Source organism: Xyrauchen texanus, chromosome 46 (assembly GCF_025860055.1).
Source record: "Xyrauchen texanus isolate HMW12.3.18 chromosome 46, RBS_HiC_50CHRs, whole genome shotgun sequence".
In the NCBI taxonomy this organism is placed as follows: Eukaryota; Metazoa; Chordata; class Actinopteri; order Cypriniformes; family Catostomidae; genus Xyrauchen; species Xyrauchen texanus.
The window spans coordinates 27,223,131-27,247,902 of NC_068321.1; the positions used below are offsets into that span (position 1 = coordinate 27,223,131).

Genomic DNA, 24,772 nt, shown 5'->3' on the forward strand with positions numbered 1-24,772 from the left:
TGGATCTAAAATCCTCCACTTAAATGTGAAAATGGCTAATTAATTTTCAATCCAATTTGCGCAATATCACAAAATATCTCGATAAATGTCTAAAGAACTAGCTTAAAACAAAAAAACAAATTGATCTAAAAGATAGAACTTAATCTCCTGTGGCTACATAAACATTAGCAGCACAGAAAGAGGTAATACAAACCAATTTAATAAAATAACTTGACATGTTTAAACCGATCTTTTGGTTCATTGATCAGGATCTACTTTCATCCTCATTTGATCTGCTCTTTAAACTTATAAAAGCAGCAACTCCAAACCTGAGGCGAGTATTGACGCTGACTATCACACCTGGCGTTGTGAGTTTGAATTCAGGGTGTGCTGAGTGACTCCAGCCAGGTCTCCTTAGCAATCAAATTGGCCCGGTTGCTAGGGAGGGTAGAGTCACATGGGGTAACCTCCTCGTGGTCGCTATAATGTGGTTCTCGCTCTCGGTGGGGCGTGTGGTGAGTTGTGCGCGGATGCCGCGGAGAATAGCGTGAAGCCTCCACACGTGCTACGTCTCCACGGTAACGCGCTCAACATGTCACGTGATGAGATGCGCGGATTGACGGTCTCAGACGCGGAGGCAACTGAGACTCCTCCTCCACCACCCGGATTGAGGTGAGTCACTACGCCACCACGAGGACTTAGAGCACATTGGGAATTGGGCGTTACAAATTGGGGAGGAAAAGGGAAGAAATGTAAAAAAAAGTTATAATAAAATAGATTTATGCTTAAAATAAAAAAATAATTATAATAATAAAAAAAATATATATATGTTATCCCCTTTTCTCCCAATTTGGAATGCCCAATTCCCACTACTTAGTTGATCCTCGTGGTGGTGCGGTTACTCACCTCAATCCGGGTGGCGGAGGACGAGTGTCTGTTGCCTCCGCATCTGAGACTGTCAATCGGCGCATCTGATCATGTGACTCGTTGTGCATGACACCGCGGAGACTCACAGCATGTGGAGACTCATGCTACTCTCCACGATCCACACACAACTCACCACACGCCCCATTGAGAGAACCACTAATCACCACCACGAGGAGGTTACCCCATGTGACTCTACCCTCCCTAGCAACCAGCCCAATATGGTTGCTAAGGAGACCTGACTGGAGTCACTCAAACTCACGACTCCAGGTGTGATAGTCAACATCAATACTGCTACTTTTGAAATAAAGCATTTTTGGGCGAACTATTTCTTTAAATTACTGCAGACTTTAAAGTGACAATCTAATATATATATATTTAGCAAAATCTTTAGTGTATATAAAAAAAGTAAAATGATACTCCAGAAGAAAGCTAGAAACCACAAAGCAGAAGATTAAATGAGGTAGAGAGACAGCAGAAATCAACTCCGTCTCTTTCGATTTCACAAACAAACACTCGTCCGTTTGTGTAAAGCACATTAGGCGTGAAATCATTTCAGTCATTAAATAAAACATTTCACATAATGAAAATGTTCTTCGTCTTTGGAATATTCGGAATCTCTTGGAGCAGGTCCGTTCGGTAAGGGATTAGTGATTTAATAAAGCTATCTTAAACTTTCAATCTATTCAGACATTGGCACAAATATCGGAGCGAAGAATGAAAATCACGTTTATCAGCCCTGGAATCACGGGGCCACACCCACTCGTATCACATACTGACAGGTGCACTAAAGAGGAACCGATAGGAACTGCAGGTCGGAGGTAGATTTCGGCAGCGAAGCGTCTGGAACCCGCCCACAGATGGACGTTTCACCCACAGCGTCGTCAGATCTATACGCACTTCTCTTCGGGCTGCTGCTTTCCGCCTCATCATGAGAGACGTTTCCAGAATCAGCCATCTCTCTGCTGCCGTCGCTGGTCTGCGAGCTCTCTGACTCCCCCGGTGGCCGGTAGAGGATCTGCAGGGAGGACACCTGCGCGGAAGCGACTGCCCGCTTTTCTCCGTAACGTAAATCTGTCTTAACCACTTTGTAAAGACAACCACAGTCCTGGATCTGTCCAATAGAAACAACAGACACATTATACCCTCATCTAACACATTATACCCCTCACAGATGTGAACTGTAGGGGGCGCTCTAACACATTATACCCCTCACAGATGTGAACTGTAGGGGCGCTCTAACGCATTATACCCCTCACAGATGTGAACTGTAGGGGCGCTCTAACGCATTATACCCCTCACAGATGTGAACTGTAGGGTCGCTCTGACGCATTATACCCCTCACAGATGTGAACTGTAGAGGCTCTGACGCATTATACCCCTCACAGATGTGAACTGTAGGAGCGCTCTGACGCATTATACCCCTCACAGATGTGAACTGTAGGGAGCTCTAACGCATTATACCCCTCACAGATGTGAACTGTAGGGGGCTCTAACGCATTATACCCCTCACAGATGTGAACTGTAGGGAGCTCTAACGCATTTTACCCCTCACAGATGTGAACTGTAGGGGGCTCTAAGGCATTATACCCCTCACAGATGTGAACTGTAGGAGGCTCTAAGGCATTATACCCCTCACAGATGTGAACTGTAGGGGCGCTCTAACGCATTATACCCCTCACAGATGTGAACTGTAGGGAGCTCTAAGGCATTATACCCCTCACAGATGTGAACTGTAGGGAGCTCTAACGCATTATACCCCTCACAGATGTGAACTGTAGGGAGCTCTAACGCATTATACCCCTCACAGATGTGAACTGTAGGGGGAGCTCTAACGCATTATACCCCTCACAGATGTGAACTGTAGGGGGCGCTCTAACGCATTATACCCCTCACAGATGTGAACTGTAGGGGGAGCTCTAACGCATTATACCCCTCACAGATGAGAACTGTAGGGGGAGCTCTAACGCATTATACCCCTCACAGATGTGAACTGTAGGGGGAGCTCTAACGCATTATACCCCTCACAGATGTGAACTGTAGGGGGAGCTCTAACGCATTTTACCCCTCACAGATGTGAACTGTAGGGGGCGCTGTAACGCATTTTACCCCTCACAGATGTGAACTGTTGGGGGCGCTCTGACACATTATACCCCTCACAGATGTGAACTCTAGGGGGGTGCTCTGACACATTTTACCCCTCACAGATGTGAACTGTAGGGGGCGCTCTGACACATTTTATCCCTCACAGATGTGCTCGTCCATAGACATTCAGTCTAATGTTCAGTTCAAGCAACACCCTCATTATTTCATTGAATATCTCGGCCTCTGAGTGGACTACAAGTTCAATATAGGTGTCATTAGAAAGCTGAGATCCTCCCCTTTGTGATGACATATAACACATTAACATAAATAGACAAGCACATATTTTTCTGATGATTTGTTTTGCATGCTTTTCCTTGTGGACGGCATATTTTGTTTTGGACATCTAATATATATCATTGGATTATTCACATAAACAAGCTCACAGACCAGTAAACAATGGCTCATTTTTTAGAGAACTTCCTAAGATAAAAGCAGATATAAAATTTGTATCTATTTGTGGCTTACAGCAGCAGTTATCAGAGCACAAAAGAGACGTTTGTGGTTGATGACTTACAGAAATCACTTTGAGAATCTTTTGGAAATCTTTCGAACTGTGATATTAGTATAACAAAATACATGATACAGTCACATTCATGAGAGTGAGAGCTTTCATTTGATATATAACTTGTCTATGTGAAAGACTATTATATTCATATTCATATTTCTACCCCCCATAGCCTCTAGGGGGCGCTGATTTGCAACACAAATGTTTTCAGGCCTTATTTAGTTATTTTATGTGATGTAATTCTCTGAAAATTTCAGATTCTTCTGTAAGCTTTCAAACGATCCCTCATATGCCTGACTTATGTATACGGAGACTTTAACATTTTAAGCGTAAACTTAATTACCGCAATATACCGCCCCCCCACTCCATAAAGGCTTAGTCTGATTATTACGAAATTAGTACGACATTCCTACAACATTTGTATGATTATAAACAGATTTGTAATTTAATCGAAACATGAAATTATCATTACGTTCTTAAAACTCTCAGCTACACTGTGAAATTAATACCCGGATTTGGAAACATTTTCAGGATGAAAACAAATCCACATTTTATAATTAGCTTAGCAATTCACCTTGCTTTTCTTTGCATTAGACTTCCGTGAGTGGTTAAAACATTTTAACTTTTTTTCGTTTGCTCTGTCTGTCGCTCATAACGGCTCCTGCGTGGTTTATCGCTAAATACGTTCCTCCCTAAAAACAAACAAAAGTGTTAAAATGATCAATATCACGCAGGCAAGCTTCTATCATTTAAATTGTGCGTTTCTAAATAAAGTAAACTTACTTTGGTATCAATACCGTGTGTTCTCAACATCGGCACATGAACCTCCGCTGGGAGCTGATTGGCTGTTGAAACACCACTATGCATGACCTCATTCCTCACCTGTCCAATTATCTTAGAGCATGCTGATTTCCTACAGAGAGAAAAGTCACATTTACCGTTGTATTTACGTCACGGAAAAATGACGTTGTGACGGTAACTTTAGAATAGCAGAATCAATGTTAGCAAGGCTACAACAGCATATAAGAGACGTACCGTGTCTTTCTCCTGGTGAAGAGAATAAAGACACACATGATGATACAGGCCAGCGCGATGCACACGCCAACGATGATACCGGTCATAGACGTCTCATGGATGTGATAAAGACTGCCTATAAAAGCTTTGGGGATATAGATGATGTTATATAACGATCACAACCCAACAAATCACCCGAGCAGTGTTCAATAACACAACATCAGATAATTCAACAAATCTTGCAGACTTGCAGAATTTGGTGTACCTGTTTTCTCGGCGTGGTTGTCAGTATGTCGTGGGTTTTTACCCTGCTGATTTTTACCCCGGTGCACAGGAAGCTCTACAGTGGTTGAGAACGGTCCGTCACCCGCCTGGTTAGAGGCCGAAATCTTCACCAGGTAAACGTTACCTGGCACCAGCTTCTCCAGCAGCACCATAGTGTTTGCACCTGAAACAGTGGAGAAGAGCGAGAGTCAACGTTGTTCTCTCAGCACAACTCTTTCTGACAGATCCCCACTTAAGTTTCAGGAGAGATCTCAACAATGTCTCAAACTGTGCTCAGAGGTCACCATATGAACTGATCCAAGTTCATTACTCGTGAGTTCAAATCCAGGATGTGATCCAAGTATTCCGTCGCCGGACAGCAATTCAGAGTAAACTTCCAGAATCTATTGTGAATGTTGTACAAAGTAATGTTTATCTTTAACAACGCTATCAAACGGCAGCGCCGCTACAACACGGGCCGCCACCTTGATTGTTTTGCGTTGAATGATCACGTGACTGCGTCACATGACAACAAACACCTCATCGTTTTCAGATATCTCCGTCGTCCCCGTCCACACGAGAACACGAAGACGTGTTTTTTCGAAAGGCTCGGTTTTCGCTGTCAAGCTAACCCTAACCCTAACGCCATCTCCGTTTGGACGGAAGGCGAAAACGTAAAGAAAAAGATGCGCTTTGAAACGGAAACGTATTAGTGTGGACGTAGCCTAAGGTTCTGGTTTAGTTCTGCTCACCTTCTCTCTGCAGAACCTGCCATTCGCCAACGAACCACGAGTTACGTGATGCGTACAGGATGGTGTAGTGCGTTATGGACAGGTTGGGCTGATCCGGTTGTTTCCATGACACCAGCGCTGTATCATCTTCTATCAGAGTGACTCTGACAGACAGTGGGGGGGAGGATGGCGCTGCGGAGAGATGATGATACACGAAAGCCAATTAAATCCATCTACAGAATATCAGCTACATAAAGAGTTACCGCCCAAAGTCAACGGTACCTTCCAGTTGAGTTCTCTGATAGATGGTCGAGCTCCAGGGACTGGACATCTGATCCATATGAAGACGTACAGCAAACTCATAACGGGTGTTTGGCTTGAGTCCCGTCACCGTGACCGTCCGCTCAGTGCTGAAGCGAGATATTAAAGTGATAAACGATTCATAATTGTTCAATTTAATCTGATCTCGAGGGTTTCACGCCTTCGGTGAGACAAGAGCACTCACGTTTGGACGTAACGCACAGGTGAGGCGTCGGCCGGACTCACTGGTCCGTAGCGGACAAAATAGCTCACGGGTTTTCCAGAACTGAAAGCAGGTCGACCCCAAACCAGATCCACCGCAGACGAGCTGCTAGCTTTAGCGTGGATGTGGTCTGGAGGAGGCAGCATCGCCAACCTGCGGTTCGGTGCAGCTGAAAGAGAGAGAATCTGTCAGATGAGGAAGCTTCAGAAGACATTAGCGTAACAACGTTATGTCAAGCTAACAATCGAAGTTCAAAGCTGACCAAACTTACAAGGACATCCTGGAGTGTTGACGGTTTGATGCGCCTGATACCCTTCACCGTTAGCGCTGAGCGCCAACACTTTCACATGGTACTTCACTCTGGGGTCTGTAGAGCAAAAGAAATCAGATCATTTCACTCTAATTTCATCCTCTGATCTTTAGGGGTTTTTTTAGGTTATGTGGTCATTTCTATGCGAAGTTGCTCCGGGGGGATTGTCCCTGTAATAAGTGCACTGTAAGTCACTTTGGATAAAAGCGTCTGCCAAATGCATAAATGTAAATGTAGAGTGAGAGAGTGTGTGTGTGTGTGAGAGAGTGAGAGTGTGTGTGTGTGTGTGTGTGTGTGTGTGTGTGTGTGTGTGTGTGTGTGTGTGTGTGTGTGTGAGAGTGAGAGTGTGTTTGTGAGAGAGAGAGTGTGTGTGTGTGTGTGTGAGAGAGAGAGTGTGTGTGTGTGTGTGTGTGTGAGAGAGAGAGCGTGTGTGTGTGTGTGTGTGTGTGTGTGTGTGTGAGAGAGAGAGCGTGTGTGTGTGTGTGTGTGTGTGTGTGTGAGAGAGAGAGAGTGTGTGAGAGAGTGAGATTGTATATGTGTGTTTGGTGGAAGCGGTAGTGTAGCGGTTAGTGCGCTGCGCTGCAAACCTGGCGACCCGAGTTCGATTCCTGCTCATGGCCAACACCAGTGACGATTATCTGAACCGGTCCCGGGCCTCCCCTAGGTTGACTCAGCCTAAAATGAGTACCTGGTGTGTTAAAAACATCGCCACTGGGGTGACGGTGCGAGGTGCTGGCCACCCACCCCCTCGTGTACCGTTCCGGCCTTCATAGGTGCTCGCTAACTTGCCCCTACTGTCTGTTAAGGCTAAATGAGAAAGAGTGATTGTGTGTGTGTTTATAACAGGTCATCAGACTTCACAGTGTGTGACTGGCATCACGTGATGTTCAAGTCATGTTATTTATATTTGGTTCACCAGACGGCAGAAATCTGCCTCCAATTTAAAGGTTTAAAGGTACAGAAGTGTAGGTTATTATGAATTAAAACAAATAATTGCTCATTTGTAAATGCAAATTAATGGTTAAATGGAGATATTTCCATGTAAATAATATAAAAATAGCATAAAATCCCCCAAAGGAAATGCATAGTTTTATTGTTCCTAGAGTTTAGAGTTTGTAAACCTCTGGGGGCAAAATGTCAGCGATCATAGCGTTCAGTTGCCCGTCTCCTGGGACGAGTGTTAATGAGGTCCAGGGTCTGACCAAGATAAAACTCTAGTTTGGATGACCTAGTTATTTAAGAAGAACCGCTGAACTGCTCTGAGAAACAGGCATGTTCAACAAAACGTGACTATTTCAAATGACTTTCGTTTAACTAACATGTGCATGAGTGATTCTACATGTGCGGCTCAAGTTCTTTACTCTCGGGACACTTCTGTCTGTGCCCTGTTCAGACCAATCCCACAATGCTTTGTTTAGGTGAAGTGTCCCGCAGGACGGGGGATGGGGGAGGTGTCGCTCTCATGCGCCACTCGCCTGACTTTAAACCCCAGAACAAAACACGGCCGCAGAGAAGCAGGAGAGAATGATGGGAAAACTGGAAGGAGACTTCAGAGGTTTGACCTTTGACACGGGGGCAGGGCTGGATTGGGTAGAGAAATGGGCCCAGGATTTTACATAGCAACTGGCCCAAAAGTTGAGCAGGGGTGTGGTGGGTTTCTGCATATCGCGGTGCCGTTTTGTGGTCCGTTCTGCATAACGCGGCGGCTCATTTTAGCTTATCACGGCCCATTTGGCACATTTCGTGGCCGACCCGCCAGCCGCTCGGTTCTCCCGTTGGCCAGTCCGCCCCTGATAGCCCTCAGAGTGCGTCAGCCCACCGGGAAAATGCCTGGTGTGCCAGATTACCAGTCCAGTCCTGCACAAGGGGGTGAGTTCAGCTGTGAATCAGGCGGTCGGGGCGAGCGTGCATAAGTCCGAACAGAAGACGGCTAATTATTGACCAACAAGGAACTTGGAATTCCAAATAGAATTCTGTTCAGGAAAACTGTCATCATTATTGCAATTCCGTTTGGTGAAACATTTAAAGCTTCGGTGAGCTTTTAAATTACATTTAAATTTCGGTTACCTGAGAAAACATGAATGCAGTGCACCAATAAATGTGTTTTTGAAAATGGCAGCTAACTCAATTTCAATGTTTATGTCAAAATCAGAGAAACGAGTCGTCACTCACGGAGCCCGGCGATGGCGTGCTGGTGGTCATGAGGGGGCAGCCGGATAATCGAGTCCTCTGATTGGCCGTCTGGGTGTAGAGAGAGTTTGTATCCCTGGACGACAGCGTCACTAGGAGCCGGGTGCCAGCGAACCATCACAGACGTGCAGTTAAGCGGTTCAAGCTCAAGGTTTGGGGCGGGAGGAACTGATGGAGCAAAAACAGAATACTTGATCATGATTGGTCAGTGTTGGAATTCAGTGGTCAAATATTTGTATATAAAGATTATACTGAACTGTATTAATAACTGAAGTGCGATTAAGTCTGTATATTAAGAAAAAGTATGTGAACCCTTGGATTTAATAACTGGTCAATCCTCATTTGGCAGCAATAACCTCAAATCAAGCATTTCCGGTAGATGCGGATCAGACCTGCACAACGTTCAGAAGGAACCCTTGATGATGGAAAGCGGTCCAGGCCTCCTGAAGGTTTTTTAGAGCATTGCTATGAGGTTGGTGAGGTGTCCTGAATGTTTTTTTAGAGTGTTTTTATGTGGGATTTTGTTTACTAGCATGTTTTAGCATTTAGTTAGATATTACTGGCATGTTTTATCATATAGCCAGTCATTGCTATCATGTTTTAACATGTAGCTACATCTTGCTAGCAAATTTTAACATATAACTAGTCTTTGCTTTCATGCTTTAGCATATAGGTAGTGGTTGCTAGCATGAAGTTAGGTGTTACTAGCATGTCTTAGCATTTAGTTAGATATTGTTAGCATGTTTTTCCATGTAGGTAGGTATTGTTAATGCCTACCTACCATGTTTTAGCATGTAATTAGGTGTTGCTTACATGTTTTAACATGTAGCTAGTCATTGATAGCATGTTTCTAACATGTAGCTAGTGGTTGCTAGCATGATATGAGGTGTTGCTAACATGTTTTAGCATGTAGTTAGATGTTGCTAACGTGTTTTTGCATCTAGCTAGTCGTTGCTATCATGTATTAGCATGTAGCTACATCTTGCTAGCATGTTTTAGCATGTAACTAGTCATTGCTTTCATGCTTTAACATATAGGTAGGGGTTGCTAACATGAAGTGAGGTGTTAATAGCATGTTTTAACATTTAGTTAGATATTACTGGCAGGTTTTAGCATATAGCTAGTCATTGCTATCATGTTTTAACATGTAGGCTAGCTAGTCACTGATAGCATGTTTCTAACATGTAGCTAGTGGTTGCTAGCATGACGTGAGGTGTTGCTAACAAGTTTTAGCATGTAGTTAGATGTTGCTAACGTGTTTTTGCATCAAGCTAGTCGTTGCTATCATGTTTTAGCATGTAGCTACATCTTGCTAGCATGTTTTAACATGTAACTAGTCATTGCTTTCATGCTTTAGCATATAGGTAGGGGTTGCTAACATGAAGTGAGGTGTTACTAGCATGTTTTAACATTTAGTTAAATATTACTGGCAGGTTTTAGCATATAGCTAGTCATTGCTATCATGTTTTAACATGTAGCTACATCTTGTTAGCATATTTTAACATGTAACTAGTCATTGCTTTTGGGTGTTCTTTGTGGTTGCTAAATGGTCCCTTACTGGCGCAAGTTGATGTAAGACAATTTTGCATGTTTTATTATCTGCAAGGCAAAAATGGTCTTCATTTGGAATGACATGAGTGTTCCCTTTAAGGTTACCCTGCCCTCACCTATAGAGCTGGATGTTTTGGCCGTGCGATGAGAGTTCCAGGCGGATGGTTGACTCCAGCCCACTCGTGTGGACGCAGACATGCGGATCAGGTAGATGGTGTCAGGCTGAAGACCCCGAAGAAGATACTGCGTGCGGTTCTCACCCTGGACGGCCAATTCAACGGATGTTATCTGCTCCTCCGCAGCCGTACGGTACGACAGGCGGTACGCAGAAACACGCCCACGGCTCAGTTTGTTAGGAAGAGGCTGCCAGGAGACGAGGATGTCGGTCGGACTGCGACTGGTCAAGCTCAGCTCAGGGGTACGGAGGGGCACTAGGGACAAAGAGAGCGACATGATCAACAATTGACTCATTTGTGACTATTTTTATTCCTTCTGATGAACTTTATAACAGCAACCTCTGACATTTTTCAGCTGGGCATATGACAATGGGACAGTATGAATGATGGGAAAGAAATCAGTAACTTACCATCTTCCAGCGTGTGTTGCATGACTTGTTCTGACATGCGACTGGCACCCATTGGCATGTATGCAACGATATAAAACGTGTAGTTGCGCGCTGGCTCCAGATCGTCCAAGATGTGGCTTGTTGTATCATTGCTGATCACAGCCTGATACTCCTCGTTGTTTAGACCTGATATAACAGACATTCAATTCAATTCTATAATAAGTCAGTCAGACAGACAGACTGAAAGGTTGAAATATTAAAAGATAGCATGTTGTAACATGTAACTAGGCCTTCCAAGCATGATGTTAGGCATTGCTAACATGTTTTAACATGTAGCTAGTCATTGATAGCATGTTTCTAGCATGTAGCTAGTGGTTGCTAGCATGACGTGATGTGTTGCTAACATGTTTTAGCATATAGCTAGTCATTGCTATCATGTTTTAGCATGTAGCTACATCTTGCTAGCATGTTTTAGCATGTAATTAGTCATTGCTTTCATGCTTTAACATATAGGTAGAGGTTGCTAGCATGAAGTGAGGTGTTACTAGCATGTCTTAGCATTTAGTTAGATATTGTTAGCATGTTTTATCATGTAGGTAGGCATTGTTAACATGAAGTGAGTTGTTGTTGTTAGTAAGTTTTAGCATTTAGTTAGATATTGCTAGCATGTTTTAGTACATAGCTAGTCATTGCTAGCATGTTTCTAGCATATTTTAACATATAGCTAGAGGGTTGCTAGCATGTTTTAGCATGTAGTCAGATGTTAGCATGTTTTAGCATGTAGCTATGTGTTGCTAACATGTTTAACATGTAGCTAAGCATTGCTAGCATGTTTTAGCATGTAGCTAGGCATTATTAGCATATTGCCAGCATGTTTTATCATGTTGCTAACATGTTTTTGCATGTGGCTAGCAAGTTTTAACAAGTAGATAAGCAATCTATTGATAAGATATTATCAATGTTTGCGAACCACACCCACCCTCAGATTTCATGTAGTGTATAGAGTATGCAATGACTTTATCTGCGTTGTACTGCGGTCTCTCCCATTCCAGCAAGATAGCAGAGCTTGAGATGGTTTCAGTGTGGACGTTGTATGGTGCACTGGGACGGTCCACTGAAAGCACCACAATGAGTCGGGCCGTGGACAAAACCGAACCCTGAGAGTTCTCTGCCTGGCACTGGTAAAAGGCGTCATCTTCCGGAATGATCTGAGTTATCACCAGTTTACTAACGGGCAACGAAAGGCAAGATATCAGTATTACATTTAGATGGATATATAATTTCACTACAGGTTTACTAGAGGTATTAGACTATGCAACAAAAAGCGTTTACCTGTTGTACATCTTGGTGCGCCCATTGGAGAGGATCACCTCACCGTTCTTAAACCAGTTGATGCGGGGCGCAGGTGTTCCCTCGGCCTGACAGCTGAATCGAGCAGTACCGGCTCTGGGTCGAGTCTGGCTCTCTGGTTTCTCCACCAGAGTTGGAGGAACTGCAAAGATTATGTTTACGATTAGAAAAATCACTTTTTGTGTTCCACAGAAGTCATATATGTTTGGATCGAAATGGTTTCGTTTGGAATAGTCACATCCTAAGTGTGCTTTGCCATAAGCATCTATTCTGTAAAATGTCTCTTACCAAGTACGGTGAGGTTGACGGCTGCTATCGTGTAGTTGCGTGTTCCTGGTGTTGTCGCTCGGCACAGATAAGTGCCGCTGTGCTGGGCCTTAACGGTAGAGACGATCAGGTTTCCGTTGCCCAGCACTCTTGAGCCAGACACGTCAATCGGTTTGGAGTCCGCCCTGCTCCAGGACACTAAAGGGCGAGGGTTACCCTCTGCCATGCACTCCAGAACCACAGACTGGTGCAGTCCGGCGCTGATGTTCTGAGGTCCAGCAACGATCTGTGGTTTCATGAGGGGTCTCGGAACCAATGCTGGAAGTAAAACGGATGAGTTTTACTTCCAGCACATTCTTCTTTTAAACCATTGATAAGATCAACCTGGTCTTACAGCCAGGCCAAGCAGGTTAGACTGGTCCAGTTTGATGGATTTAGAGGGAAATTAGGCAATCGTCAGGCTAAGAGACCAACTGGACAATCAGCTAAACACAAGATTAGCCAGTCTGGGAGACCATCAGACCACTTAAGGCTGGTTTTAAGATGTTTTTTAAAATGGTACGGTCTCATATTCTCCCTTCCTGATAAACTAGAGGATACCAGATTCAATTGGTACGGTTGGTTTTTGGACCATGGTAGCTAGTTTGTTGCTGGTCTAAGGTGGTCTACCATCTCTAATCAGCTTGACCAAGTTGTTCTACTTGGTTGAATCCAAGCCGGTAGTCAAACTAATCAACCAATTAATCTAGACCGCCTTGAACCAGCTAATTGACCATGAATGACCAGTTGTACTGTAAGATAATAATCACTGTCTATCTTCGTACGAACACGCACCTGGGTTGACGATAAGCTCCGCATCTCTACTCTTGACTCGACTGCCGATGTTTGTTGCTAAGCAGCGGTAATTGCCAGCATCCTTCGTTGTCACATCGCGGATGTGCAGCACTCCATTCGGCAAAACTGTGATTCTGAAACAAAGATGACAAACTAGAGTTAACCCAATTCCCAAGCATTTCCTGTTGGGAAATCCAGCTAAAACCAGCTTCTCATTGGCTGGCCCAGCTGTTTGATAAACCATCTTAGACCAGCAACAACCCAGTTACAATGATCCAAAACAACAGCTGGACCACTTTAAGTTGGTTTGACTTGATTTATCAAGCAGGGTTTGATTATATATTTATATATTCTGCCTCATATTACATTCATTCCTTATGTAAACGTATATGGTACAGTAGTTCAGTTGGATGAATGTTTACCTGTCTGAGATCAGAGATCTTTGGTTGAGTTCCCAGGTGATCACAGCTGAAGGAGTGCCGATAACGCTACAGGAAAATCTGGCCACGGACCCGACTGTGACCGCCACAGAAACAGGATGGGTAACAAACGACAAAATACCTGTGAAAGTGAAGTAACGAGGGGAGACAAGAGAAAGAGTTGAGTTGGATGTCATAAAATCAATCAATCAAAGTCAACACAAAACAAAATTCATGACCCATTTTATTTCCATACTTGATTTAATCCATTAGGAATTGCATAGATGGTAAAAAGTGTCTCTGTGTGACGGTGGTTGATAAATAAACGACGTTTCCATCGAAGGATTTTTTGCGGAAAAAAATCCTTCGTTTTGTGGTCCGTTGCAGAACGGACCACCAAACGCCGCCGCTATATTCAGAAAGGACCACAAAACGGCGGCGCTATATGCAGAACGGACCACAAAACGGCGCCGCTATATTCAGAACGGACCACAAAACGGCGCCGCTGTATTCAGAAAGGACCACAAAACGGCGCCGCTATATTCAGAAAGGACCACAAAACGGCGCCGCTATATTCAGAACGGACCACAAAACGGCGCCGCATTATGCAGAACGGACCACAAAACGGCGCCGCATTATGCAGAACGGACCACAAAACGGCGCCGCATTATGCAGAACGGACCACAAAACGGCGCCGCATTATTCAGAAAGGACCACAAAACGGCGCCGCTGTATTCAGAAAGGACCACAAAACGGCGCCGCTATATTCAGAACGGACCACAAAACGGCGCCGCTATATTCAGAACGGACCACAAAACGGCGCCGCTATATTCAGAACGGACCAAAAACGGCGCCGCTATATTCAGAAAGGACCACAAAACGGCGCCGCTATATTCAGAACGGACTACAAAACGGGCGCCGCTATATTCAGAACGGACCACAAAACGGCGCCGCTATATTCAGAAGGGACCACAAAACGGCGCCGCTATATTCAGAACGGACCACAAACGGCGCCGCTATATTCAGAACGGACCACAAAACGGCGCCGCTATATTCAGAAAGGACCACAAAACGGCGCCGCTATATTCAGAACGGACCACAAAACGGCGCCGCTATATTCAGAACGGACCACAAAACGGCGCCGCTATATTCAGAAAGGACCACAAAACGGCGCCGCTATATTCAGAACGGACCACAAAACGGCGCCGCATTATGCAGAACGGACCACAAAACGGCGCCGCTGTATTCAGAAAGGACCACAAAACGGCGCCGCTGTATTCAGAACGGACCACAAAACGGCGCCGCATTATGCAGAACGGACCACAAAACGGCGCCGCTATATTCAGAAAGGACCACAAAACGGCGCCGCTATATTCAGAACGGACCACAAAACGGCACCGCTATATTCAGAAAGGACCACAAAACGGCGCCGCATTATGCAGAACGGACCACAAAACGGCGCCGCTGTATTCAGAAAGGACCACAAAACGGCGCCGCTATATTCAGAAAGGACCACAAAACGGCGCCGCTATATTCAGAAAGGACCACAAAACGGCGCCGCTATATTCAGAAAGGACCACAAAACGGCGCCGCATTATGCAGAACGGACCACAAAACGGTGCCGCTATATTCAGAAAGGACCACAAAACGGTGCCGCTATATTCAGAAAGGACCACAAAACGGCGGCGCTATATTCAGAAAGGACCACAAAACGGCACCGCTATATTCAGAAAGGACCACAAAACGGCGCCGCTATATTCAGAAAGGACCACAAAACGGCGCCGCTATATTCAGAAAGGACCACAAAACGGCGCCGCATTATGCAGAACGGACCACAAAACGGCGCCGCTATATTCAGAAAGGACCACAAAACGGCGCCGCTATATTCAGAAAGGACCACAAAACGGCGCCGCTATATTCAGAATGGACCACAAAACGGCACCGCTATATTCAGAACGGACCACAAAACGGCGCCGCTATATTCAGAAAGGACCACAAAACGGCGCCGCTATATTCAGAACGGACCACAAAACGGCGCCGCTATATTCAGAAAGGACCACAAAAGGCGCTGCATTATGCAGAACGGACCACAAAACGGCGCCGCTGTATTCAGAAAGGACCACAAAACGGCACCGCTATATTCAGAACGGACCACAAAACGGCGCTGCATTATGCAGAACGGACCACAAAACGGCGCCGCTGTATTCAGAACAGACCACAAAACGGCGCTGTATTATGCAGAACGGACCACAAAACGGCGCCGCTGTATTCAGAACGGACCACAAAACGGCGCCGCATTATGCAGAACGGACCACAAAACGGCGCCGCTATATTCAGAAAGGATCACAAAACGGCGCCGCATTATGCAGAACGGACCACAAAACGGCGCCGCTGTATTCAGAAAGGACCACAAAACGGCGCCGCTATATTCAGAACGGACCACAAAACGGCGCCGCATTATGCAGAACGGACCACAAAACGGCGCCGCTATATTCAGAAAGGACCACAAAACGGCGCCGCTATATTCAGAAAGGACCACAAAACGGCGCCGCTATATTCAGAAAGGACCACAAAACGACGCCGCTATATTCAGAAAGGACCACAAAACGGCGGCGCTATATTCAGAAAGGACCACAAACGGCGGCGCTTATATTCAGAAAGGACCACAAAACGGCGCCGCTGTATTCAGAACGGACCACAAAACGGCGCCGCATTATGCAGAACGGACCACAAAACGGCGCCGCTTATATTCAGAAAGGACCACAAAACGGCGCCGCGATTATGCAGAACGGACCACAAAACGGCACCGCTGTATTCAGAAAGGACCACAAAACGGCGCCGCTATATTCAGAACGGACCACAAAGCGGCGCCGCATTATGCAGAACGGACTACAAAGCGGCGCCGCTATATTCAGAAAGGACTACAAACGGCGCCGCTATATTCAGAAAGGACCACAAACGGCGCCGCTATATTCAGAAAGGACCACAAACGGCGGCGCTATATTCAGAAAGTACCACAAAACGGCGCCGCTATATTCAGAAAGGACCACAAAGCGGCGCCGCTATATTCAGAACGGACCACAAAGCGGCGCCGCTATATTCAGAACGGACCACAAAACGGCGCGCTATATTCAGAAAGGACCACAAAACGGCGCCGCTATATTCAGAACGGACCACAAAACGGCGCCGCTATATTCAGAAAGGACCACAAACGGCGGCGCTTATATTCAGAAAGGACCACAAACGGCGGCGCTTATATTCAGAAAGGACTACAAAACGGCGCCGCTATATTCAGAACGGACCACAAAGCGGCGCCGCTATATTCAGAAAGGACCACAAAACGGCGCCGCTATATTCAGAACGGACCACAAAGCGGGCGCCGCTATATTCAGAACGGACCACAAAACGGCGCCGCTATATTCAGAAAGGACCACAAAGCGGCGCCGCTATATTCAGAACGGACCACAAAGCGGCGCCGCTATATTCAGAAAGGACCACAAAAGGCGCCGCATTATGCAGAACGGACCACAAAACGGCGCCGCTGTATTCAGAAAGGACCACAAAACGGCGCCGCTGTATTCAGAACGGACCACAAAACGGCGCCGCATTATGCACAACGGACCACAAAACGGCGCCGCTATATTCAGAAAGGACCACAAAACGGCGCCGCATTATGCAGAACGGACCACAAAGCGGCACCGCTGTATTCAGAAAGGACCACAAACGGCGCCGCTATATTCAGAACGGACCACAAAGCGGCGCCGCGATTATGCAGAACGGACCACAAAACGGCGCCGCTATATTCAGAAAGGACCACAAAACGGCGCCGCTATATTCAGAAAGGACCACAAAACGGCGCCGCTATATTCAGAAAGGACCACAAAACGACGCCGCTATATTCAGAACGGACCACAAAACGGCGGCGCTATATTCAGAAAGGACCACAAAACGGCGCCGCTATATTCAGAAAGGACCACAAAACGGCGGCGCTATATTCAGAAAGGACCACAAAACGGCGGCGCTATATTCAGAACGGACCACAAAACGGCGGCGCTATATTCAGAACGGACCACAAAACGGCGCCGCTATATTCAGAAAGGACCACAAAACGGCGGCGCTATATTCAGAAAGGACCACAAAACGGCGGCGCTATATTCAGAAAGGACCACAAACGGCGGCGCTTATATTCAGAAAGGACCACAAACGGCGGCGCTATATTCAGAACGGACCACAAAACGGCGCCGCTATATTCAGAAAGGACCACAAAACGGCGCCGCTATATTCAGAACGGACCACAAAACGGCGCCGCTATATTCAGAAAGGACCACAAAACGGCGCCGCTATATTCAGAAAGGACCACAAAACGGCGCCGCTATATTCAGAACGGACCACAAACGGGCGCCGCTATATTCAGAAAGGACCACAAAACGGCGCCGCTATATTCAGAACGGACCACAAAACGGCGCCGCTATATTCAGAACGGACCACAAACGGCGCCGCTATATTCAGAACGGACCACAAAACGGCGCCGCTATATTCAGAACGGACCACAAAACGGCGCCGCTATATTCAGAACGGACCACAAAACGGGCGCCGCTATATTCAGAAAGGACCACAAAAGCGGCGCCGCTATATTCAGAACGGACCACAAAGCGGCGCCGCTATATTCAGAAAGGACCACAAAACGGCGCCGCTATATTCAGAACGGACCACAAAACGGCGCCGCTATATTCAGAAAGGACCACAAACGGCGGCGCTTATATTCAGAAAGGACCACAAAACGGCGGCGCTTATATTCAGAACGGACCACAAAACGGCGCCGCTATATTCAGAACGGACCACAAAACGGGCGCCGCTATATTCAGAAAGGACCACAAAACGGCGCCGCTATATTCAGAACGGACCACAAAACGGCGCCGCTATATTCAGAAAGGACCACAAAACGGCGCCGCTATATTCAGAACGGACCACAAAACGGCGCCGCTATATTCAGAAAGGACCACAAAACGGCGGCGCTATATTCAGAAAGGACCACAAAACGGCGGCGCTATATTCAGAACGGACCACAAAACGGCGCCGCTATATTCAGAACGGACCACAAAACGGCGCCGCTATATTCAGAAAGGACCACAAAACGGCGCCGCTATATTCAGAACGGACCACAAATGGCGCCGCTATATTCAGAAAGGACCACAAAAGGCGCCGCATTATGCAGAACGGACCACAAAACGGCGCCGCTGTATTCAGAACGGACCACAAAACGGCGCCGCATTATGCAGAACGGACCACAAAATGGCGCCGCTATATTCAGAAAGGACCACAAAACGGCGCCGCATTATGCAGAACGGACCACAAAACGGCACCGCTGTATTCAGAAAGGACCACAAAACGGCGCCGCTATATTCAGAACGGACCACAAAGCGGCGCCGCGATTATGCAGAACGGACCACAAAGCGGCGCCACTATATTCAGAAAGGACCACAAAACGGCGCCGCTATATTCAGAAAGGACCACAAAGCGGCGCCGCTATATTCAGAAAGGACCACAAAACGACGCCGCTATATTCAGAACGGACCACAAACGGCGGCGCTTATATTCAGAAAGGACCACAAAACGGCGCCGCTATATTCAGAAAGGACCACAAACGGCGGCGCTTATATTCAGAAAGGACCACAAAACGGCGGCGCTATATTCAGAACGGACCACAAAACGGCGGCGCTATATTCAGAACGGACCACAAAACGGCGCCGCTATATTCAGAAAGGACCACAAAACGGCGCCGCTATATTCAGAAAGGACCACAAAACGGCGGCGCTATATTCAGAACGGACCACAAAACGGCGCCGCTATATTCAGAACGGACCACAAAAGCGGCGCCGCTATATTCAGAAAGGACCACAAAACGGCGCCGCTATATTCAGAACGGACCACAAAACGGCGCCGCTATATTCAGAACGGACCACAAAACGGCGCCGCTATATTCAGAACGGACCACAAAACGGCGCCGCTATATTCAGAAAGGACCACAAAACGGCGCCGCTATATTCAGAACGGACCACAAAACGGCGCCGCTATATTCAGAAAGGACCACAAAAGCGGCGCCGCTATATTCAGAACGGACCACAAAAGCGGCGCCGCTATATTCAGAACGGACCACAAAACGGCGCCGCTATATTCAGAACGGACCACAAAACGGCGCCGCTATATTCAGAAAGGACCACAAAACGGCGCCACGTTATGCAGAATGGACCAAAAAATGGCGACAAAAATGGATGGCGTAAAACCAGCAAACTAAATTCGGCTAACCCATGTGACTATGTTATAAACAACAGACGCTTAGTTTGATTTCTCAGCGTTTAACATTGGTGGGGATACTTTAATATATAGCATGGATCTCCAAGGTATTTCAAAGAATACCATTGTATTACCATGTTACATGTCCAAAACACATGGTAATACCGTGGTACTGTATTGTAAGTGCTATATGTTGTCCAAGCACTGAAATAAACACATAATTCCTCTAAAAATGGGAGAATATAATGTAAACGACCCGCCAGTATTGAATCAGCCCTCTTTAGACATGATGTGTTTCATCCAGTGAGGTCAGTTGGGTTGTAAAGCCGAATCAATGCCTAGGTCAAACAGCACAAAGATTTCCCGCCAAAGGTCAGGGGTCAGCCAAGTCTGTCTGTCTGTGTTTTGGACGGATCCTGGTGTCCAGAGATTCTACATAATTTACTCAAAGCTTCTAATGAAGCACGTTGGACTACTGAAACAAACTAAATGAAAAGATTCGCTTTGAGAGTTTTGATAGGGTAAAATGTGTACTATTGTGACGATTGTCTTTTTAAGGGCCAAAACATAATTAAGCACATTTACCCCTCAAATTCTACAACAATGCTGTATTAAAGTAACGGGAATCATCATTAGGAATAATAAATGTGTTCCAAGCTTTTTAAAAAAACATTTATATATATATATATTAATTAGTATTTGGTTGATATGTATGTACAGTATGTGTAAATGCTTATTTATTTATTATTTATTTTTTACTTTAGTGTAAATGAATGTTTTACGTTTTATTATCGTTTTAATTTTATATTTTTTTTTTTTATTTTTTTTTTTTTATAATTTTTATTATTTCTTTCACACATTCAACATAACACAAATAAGAACAGTAATTGACAGGACAATAATAAAAATAAAATAAAAAAATAGCGCCCTTTTTTTTTTTTTTTTGGGTAGATTACCAAGAGGGTAGAGAAGGAAGGCTGTGTGTGTGTGTGTGTGTGTGTCTGTGTGTGTGTGTGTGTGTGTGTGTGTGTGTGTGTGTCTGTGTGTGTGTGTGTGTGTGTGTGTGTGTGTGTGTGTGTGTGTGTGTGTGTGTGTGTGTGTGTGTGTGTGTGTGTGTGTGTGTGTGTGTGTGTGTGTGTGTGTGTGTGTGTGTGTGTGTGTGCTAGAATGGACATTACCATGCGTGTAAGTTTGTGTATGATTGAGTATTTTGTATTGAAGTGTTGGAATCAGCAGGATTGGTATAACATGAATTGTTGTAATTAAAGTACTGTGTCCTAGTTATAAGAGGGAATGGGTTGGGTTGGGTCAGGCTCAACGGATCTTTCCTCTGACTGCTCCAGCCCTCACCGGGGCCAAGGAGCATATTAATCCTAGGAGATAGGGGGAGTGAGGCTTCGAACGCGTGAGGGTGGGGGGGTGGGGACCCGATCCAGAGGCACACAGTGCCAGAACCCCTCTCCACTTCTGCTCTCCTCTGTCCCCGCCGTCAGTTGCTATTCTATTGACGGGCCAGCTCATCTACCCACCTCACTATCCCTGTGTTATGTCTTCTAGGGTCTAAATTAAGTCTAAGTGCATTAAAAGAGGTGCGGCTCAAGGGGTAGAACTTATTCAGAACCACCTCAAGCACCACCCATTTCCCTACCTATTGACTGATTGTGTGATTAAGTGAATGATATGAGATGCATTAAAAAGAAGTGGGGGGCAACAGTGCAGGACCTCTTCAGGCCCTCCACTCAGCACACCCTAATTCTTAAGTAGGAGTGTGAATGTTGGCCATCTAACATGAGGAGCATTAAAAAATGAGGTGTACAGAGTAGAGCCGGCCCCAGCAATTGCAGTGGAGGAGCAGGTCTGTGGAGGCACGATGAAGAGGGGAGGCATATTCTCCTTCAGGGTAAGCACCCCCCCCCCCATAATATTAATTTTATATTTAATATTTATTTTGTAATTAATTTTTTGAATACTTTCATTTATTTTATTGCAGTCACTTTCTTTGACTTAATGTCTGATATGAAGGACTTTGAGCTGCACTTGATGTGTTATTATTACGATTATTATTTAATTGCATGAAAATGTTACAATGGCAAAAATCTGAATGGTGCTAAAATCGTGAGTTTTTCTTGGCTTCACTTGAACTTGATCTTAAGTTGGCTGCCTATTGCATCTGGGGGGGAAAAATCTAAGTTTTCTTTTTGGATACTTTTTCGATGCACTTCAACTTCAACCCCCTCCAAAATTGGACGAGTCCAACAAAACACTGACAACCAACATTTGTGAACGAATGCATCAGTCAGGTTAGCTTCTGGACAGCAGGCGGGTTAGGTCACTGGACGTCCCGCTAACCAACACACTGCTGTAGAATAAAGCCGGTCCCACAACCCCTGTGACCTCCTGACCTCTACCATTGGCCTTTGGAGAGAGATGGGCGGTGAGGCAAACCAACACCCCATTCTACTTGAGGTTGCCTTAGTTACCCGTTAACCCTTGAGTTACCGGTGATGGACATCTTCGTTAGTTATTCAGTTTTGTTTGTGTTAAATGGCTTAATAAATGGGTTAGGTACAAAAATGCAACAAACAACAGTCTCGCACCAATTAACAAATGGTTGACCGATATTGATAGTGATTATTTTGGGAGCAGGGTAGCCAATGACCAGAATATTCAATGGCAGAGACATTCTATACTCAAGTACACGTCCACAGATGTGAGCGCTCAGCCAACACATTGCCAACGCGTCCGGGGTAACTGTGTCGGACGTCAGTACTCAAGGGGGCGATAGAGTTTCCTTTAACCAATGTGTTAATATTCAGTTATATCCAAAGTTAAGTTATTCATATATTGACTTTAACCTCCTTGTTCAGCTGTAATCTTTTCTACGTGTTGCTTCGCCATGGCAACAGTTGACTTGAAAGAGAACGCTTAATGTAGAAGCGGACAGTCATGACACTAATGCCCGCTACAGCGCCCCTTGTGGCAACATTGAGAATGCAACGTGTACCTGCGTTGTGTTATGATGTCTGTTTCGGCCTCAATCCTTTCAGACGTGGTTAAGATCTCTTGTGAAACTCTATATATAATATTGACGATTAATGGGCCTAGCTACTACACACAACACATTTTAAAGGGGGTTGCACATTGAACGTGTCTGGCAGACGACATGGCGCCAATACGAAACAGTTGTTTGATTCCTGTGCCATCTCCTACCTGCGACCCAATGCGGCTCGGCGCTTCTCTTCCGGTGTGCTATCGCCTTAACGTGTTATAAGAACATGCTACAGGTCAATCAAAGTGTATACACATCAACAAAACATTCCCCTTGTTTTGCATTCTCACAAACACCCACAACTAAATTGCACATCACATACAATACCATCCACGTCACAAACTTGTCCCAAGCGTCACTGATCCCAAATACGACTCTGCTTGAACTTCTCTTGGTCTCTTTGTGAAGGTCAACACTGGGCGAGTTGAATAGGCACAGATGTTTCTCTGTCCGCAGGTTCATAACCAAACCAGCGTCCACACAACAGAGCTTGTTCAAGCAGGGCAACGAGGGACAAAAGGCGGCTGCGACACAATTGCTTTGGAGGCCACAGCAGCTGAAACTCCAGCATGCAACATCCAAACACATCAAGAACATCCGTGTATATGACAGGCGTTCCCTGCTACAAAGACCAACTTAACTAGCATGCTGGTCTAGGCTGGTTTACACTCATTAGTGCTGGTTTGGCACTGGTCTAGCTGGTGGACCAGGCTTTGAGTTGTTTGGAAATTTGCAAAGTTTCTACAAAATTTTGCCAGGCGCAGGTTACGTTGGGTTCAGGGAAGTATACTCTGTGAACGTACGTGAACCAGGGCTGTACTGGGAAGATAACGCGGCCCATTCAGCACGTTTTGTGGCCGACCCACCGACCCACTCGGTTCTCCCGATGGCCAGTCCGCCCTTGATCGGCCCCAAAGTGCGTCGGCCCACCGGGAAAATGCCTGGTATGCCAGATCACCAGTTCAGCCCTGACGTGAACTCGAACGCTTTTCGCTAATTTTGTGCATTGTTGCACTCCGAAATGTGTAAGACCGAAATTCACAACACACCACAATTACACGTTCCCCTCTGGGCGCTATAGAGGACATGGATGGTGGTGTTAGGGGGAAGGGCATTCTCATTCTAGAGAGCTCTTGATTGGACCATAATTTGTTTACACCCCTGAGTGGTTTTCGAAACATTCTTGAAACAAGATTAATGTGCTTGATACCATGATCAATGGAAACATGTAAATGCCCCCTCCAAACCCCCCTTTGCATGGACTAAAAGCCACAAAACTCCCCAAATACGTACTTGTGATTGTGAGTCGAGCTCTTTGGCTCAGTATGGCTCCATACGTGTTTTGGACGAAGCACTGGTAGAAGCCGTCATCGGATTGACCTGATGAACTCTTTACATGAGAGATGTGCAACGAACCGTTGGACAGGATACAAACTCGCTCGCTCTCCTGGAGTCGGACGCCATCCTTCCTCCATCGCACAGTGATGGGCGACTCACCTTGAGCCTGGCAGTCGAGAGTAACGCGGTCACCTCTAGATGTCGTTACGTCCAGGGGCTCGGTGACAAACGACAACTCGCTGAAACAAAAAACAGCTGGAAGCGAGAAGAGAATGTGAAGTAGAGTTTATTAAAGACGTTATACTAACAAATATCAGCATTATCAAAAAATATACAACATGCATTAACTTCTGACCTGCGGCCAGGGGCTCGGTGCATGTCGTATTTTTACTATTTCAAACAAAGTACTCGTTTCTTTACCTAGGGGGTACAAAAGTACTAAACCGTTATCATTTCCCCTTTCCTCCCCAATTTGTAACGCCCGTCTAAGTCCTCGTGGTGGTGTAGTGACTCACCTCAA

The 24,772-nt window shown here is 45.7% G+C and overlaps 1 protein-coding gene across 1 annotated transcript; it reads right to left on the reverse strand.

Moving 5' to 3' along the window:
- Window positions 1-1,690: 1,690 nt before the first annotated feature.
- On the reverse strand, window positions 1,691-24,532 carry LOC127638295 (protogenin B-like; the record flags this gene model as incomplete). The annotated part of the gene is given in 19 exon segments (XM_052119767.1): window positions 1,691-2,017; window positions 4,128-4,166; window positions 4,168-4,245; window positions 4,337-4,466; window positions 4,589-4,712; window positions 4,833-5,015; window positions 5,584-5,754; window positions 5,845-5,972; window positions 6,068-6,254; window positions 6,357-6,452; window positions 8,568-8,753; window positions 10,253-10,567; window positions 10,723-10,887; window positions 11,681-11,928; window positions 12,034-12,193; window positions 12,340-12,636; window positions 13,153-13,286; window positions 13,575-13,713; window positions 24,208-24,532. Coding segments are annotated over 19 exon segments (3,432 nt in total), but the record flags the coding sequence as incomplete, so codon positions are not given.
- Window positions 24,533-24,772: the final 240 nt, after the last annotated feature.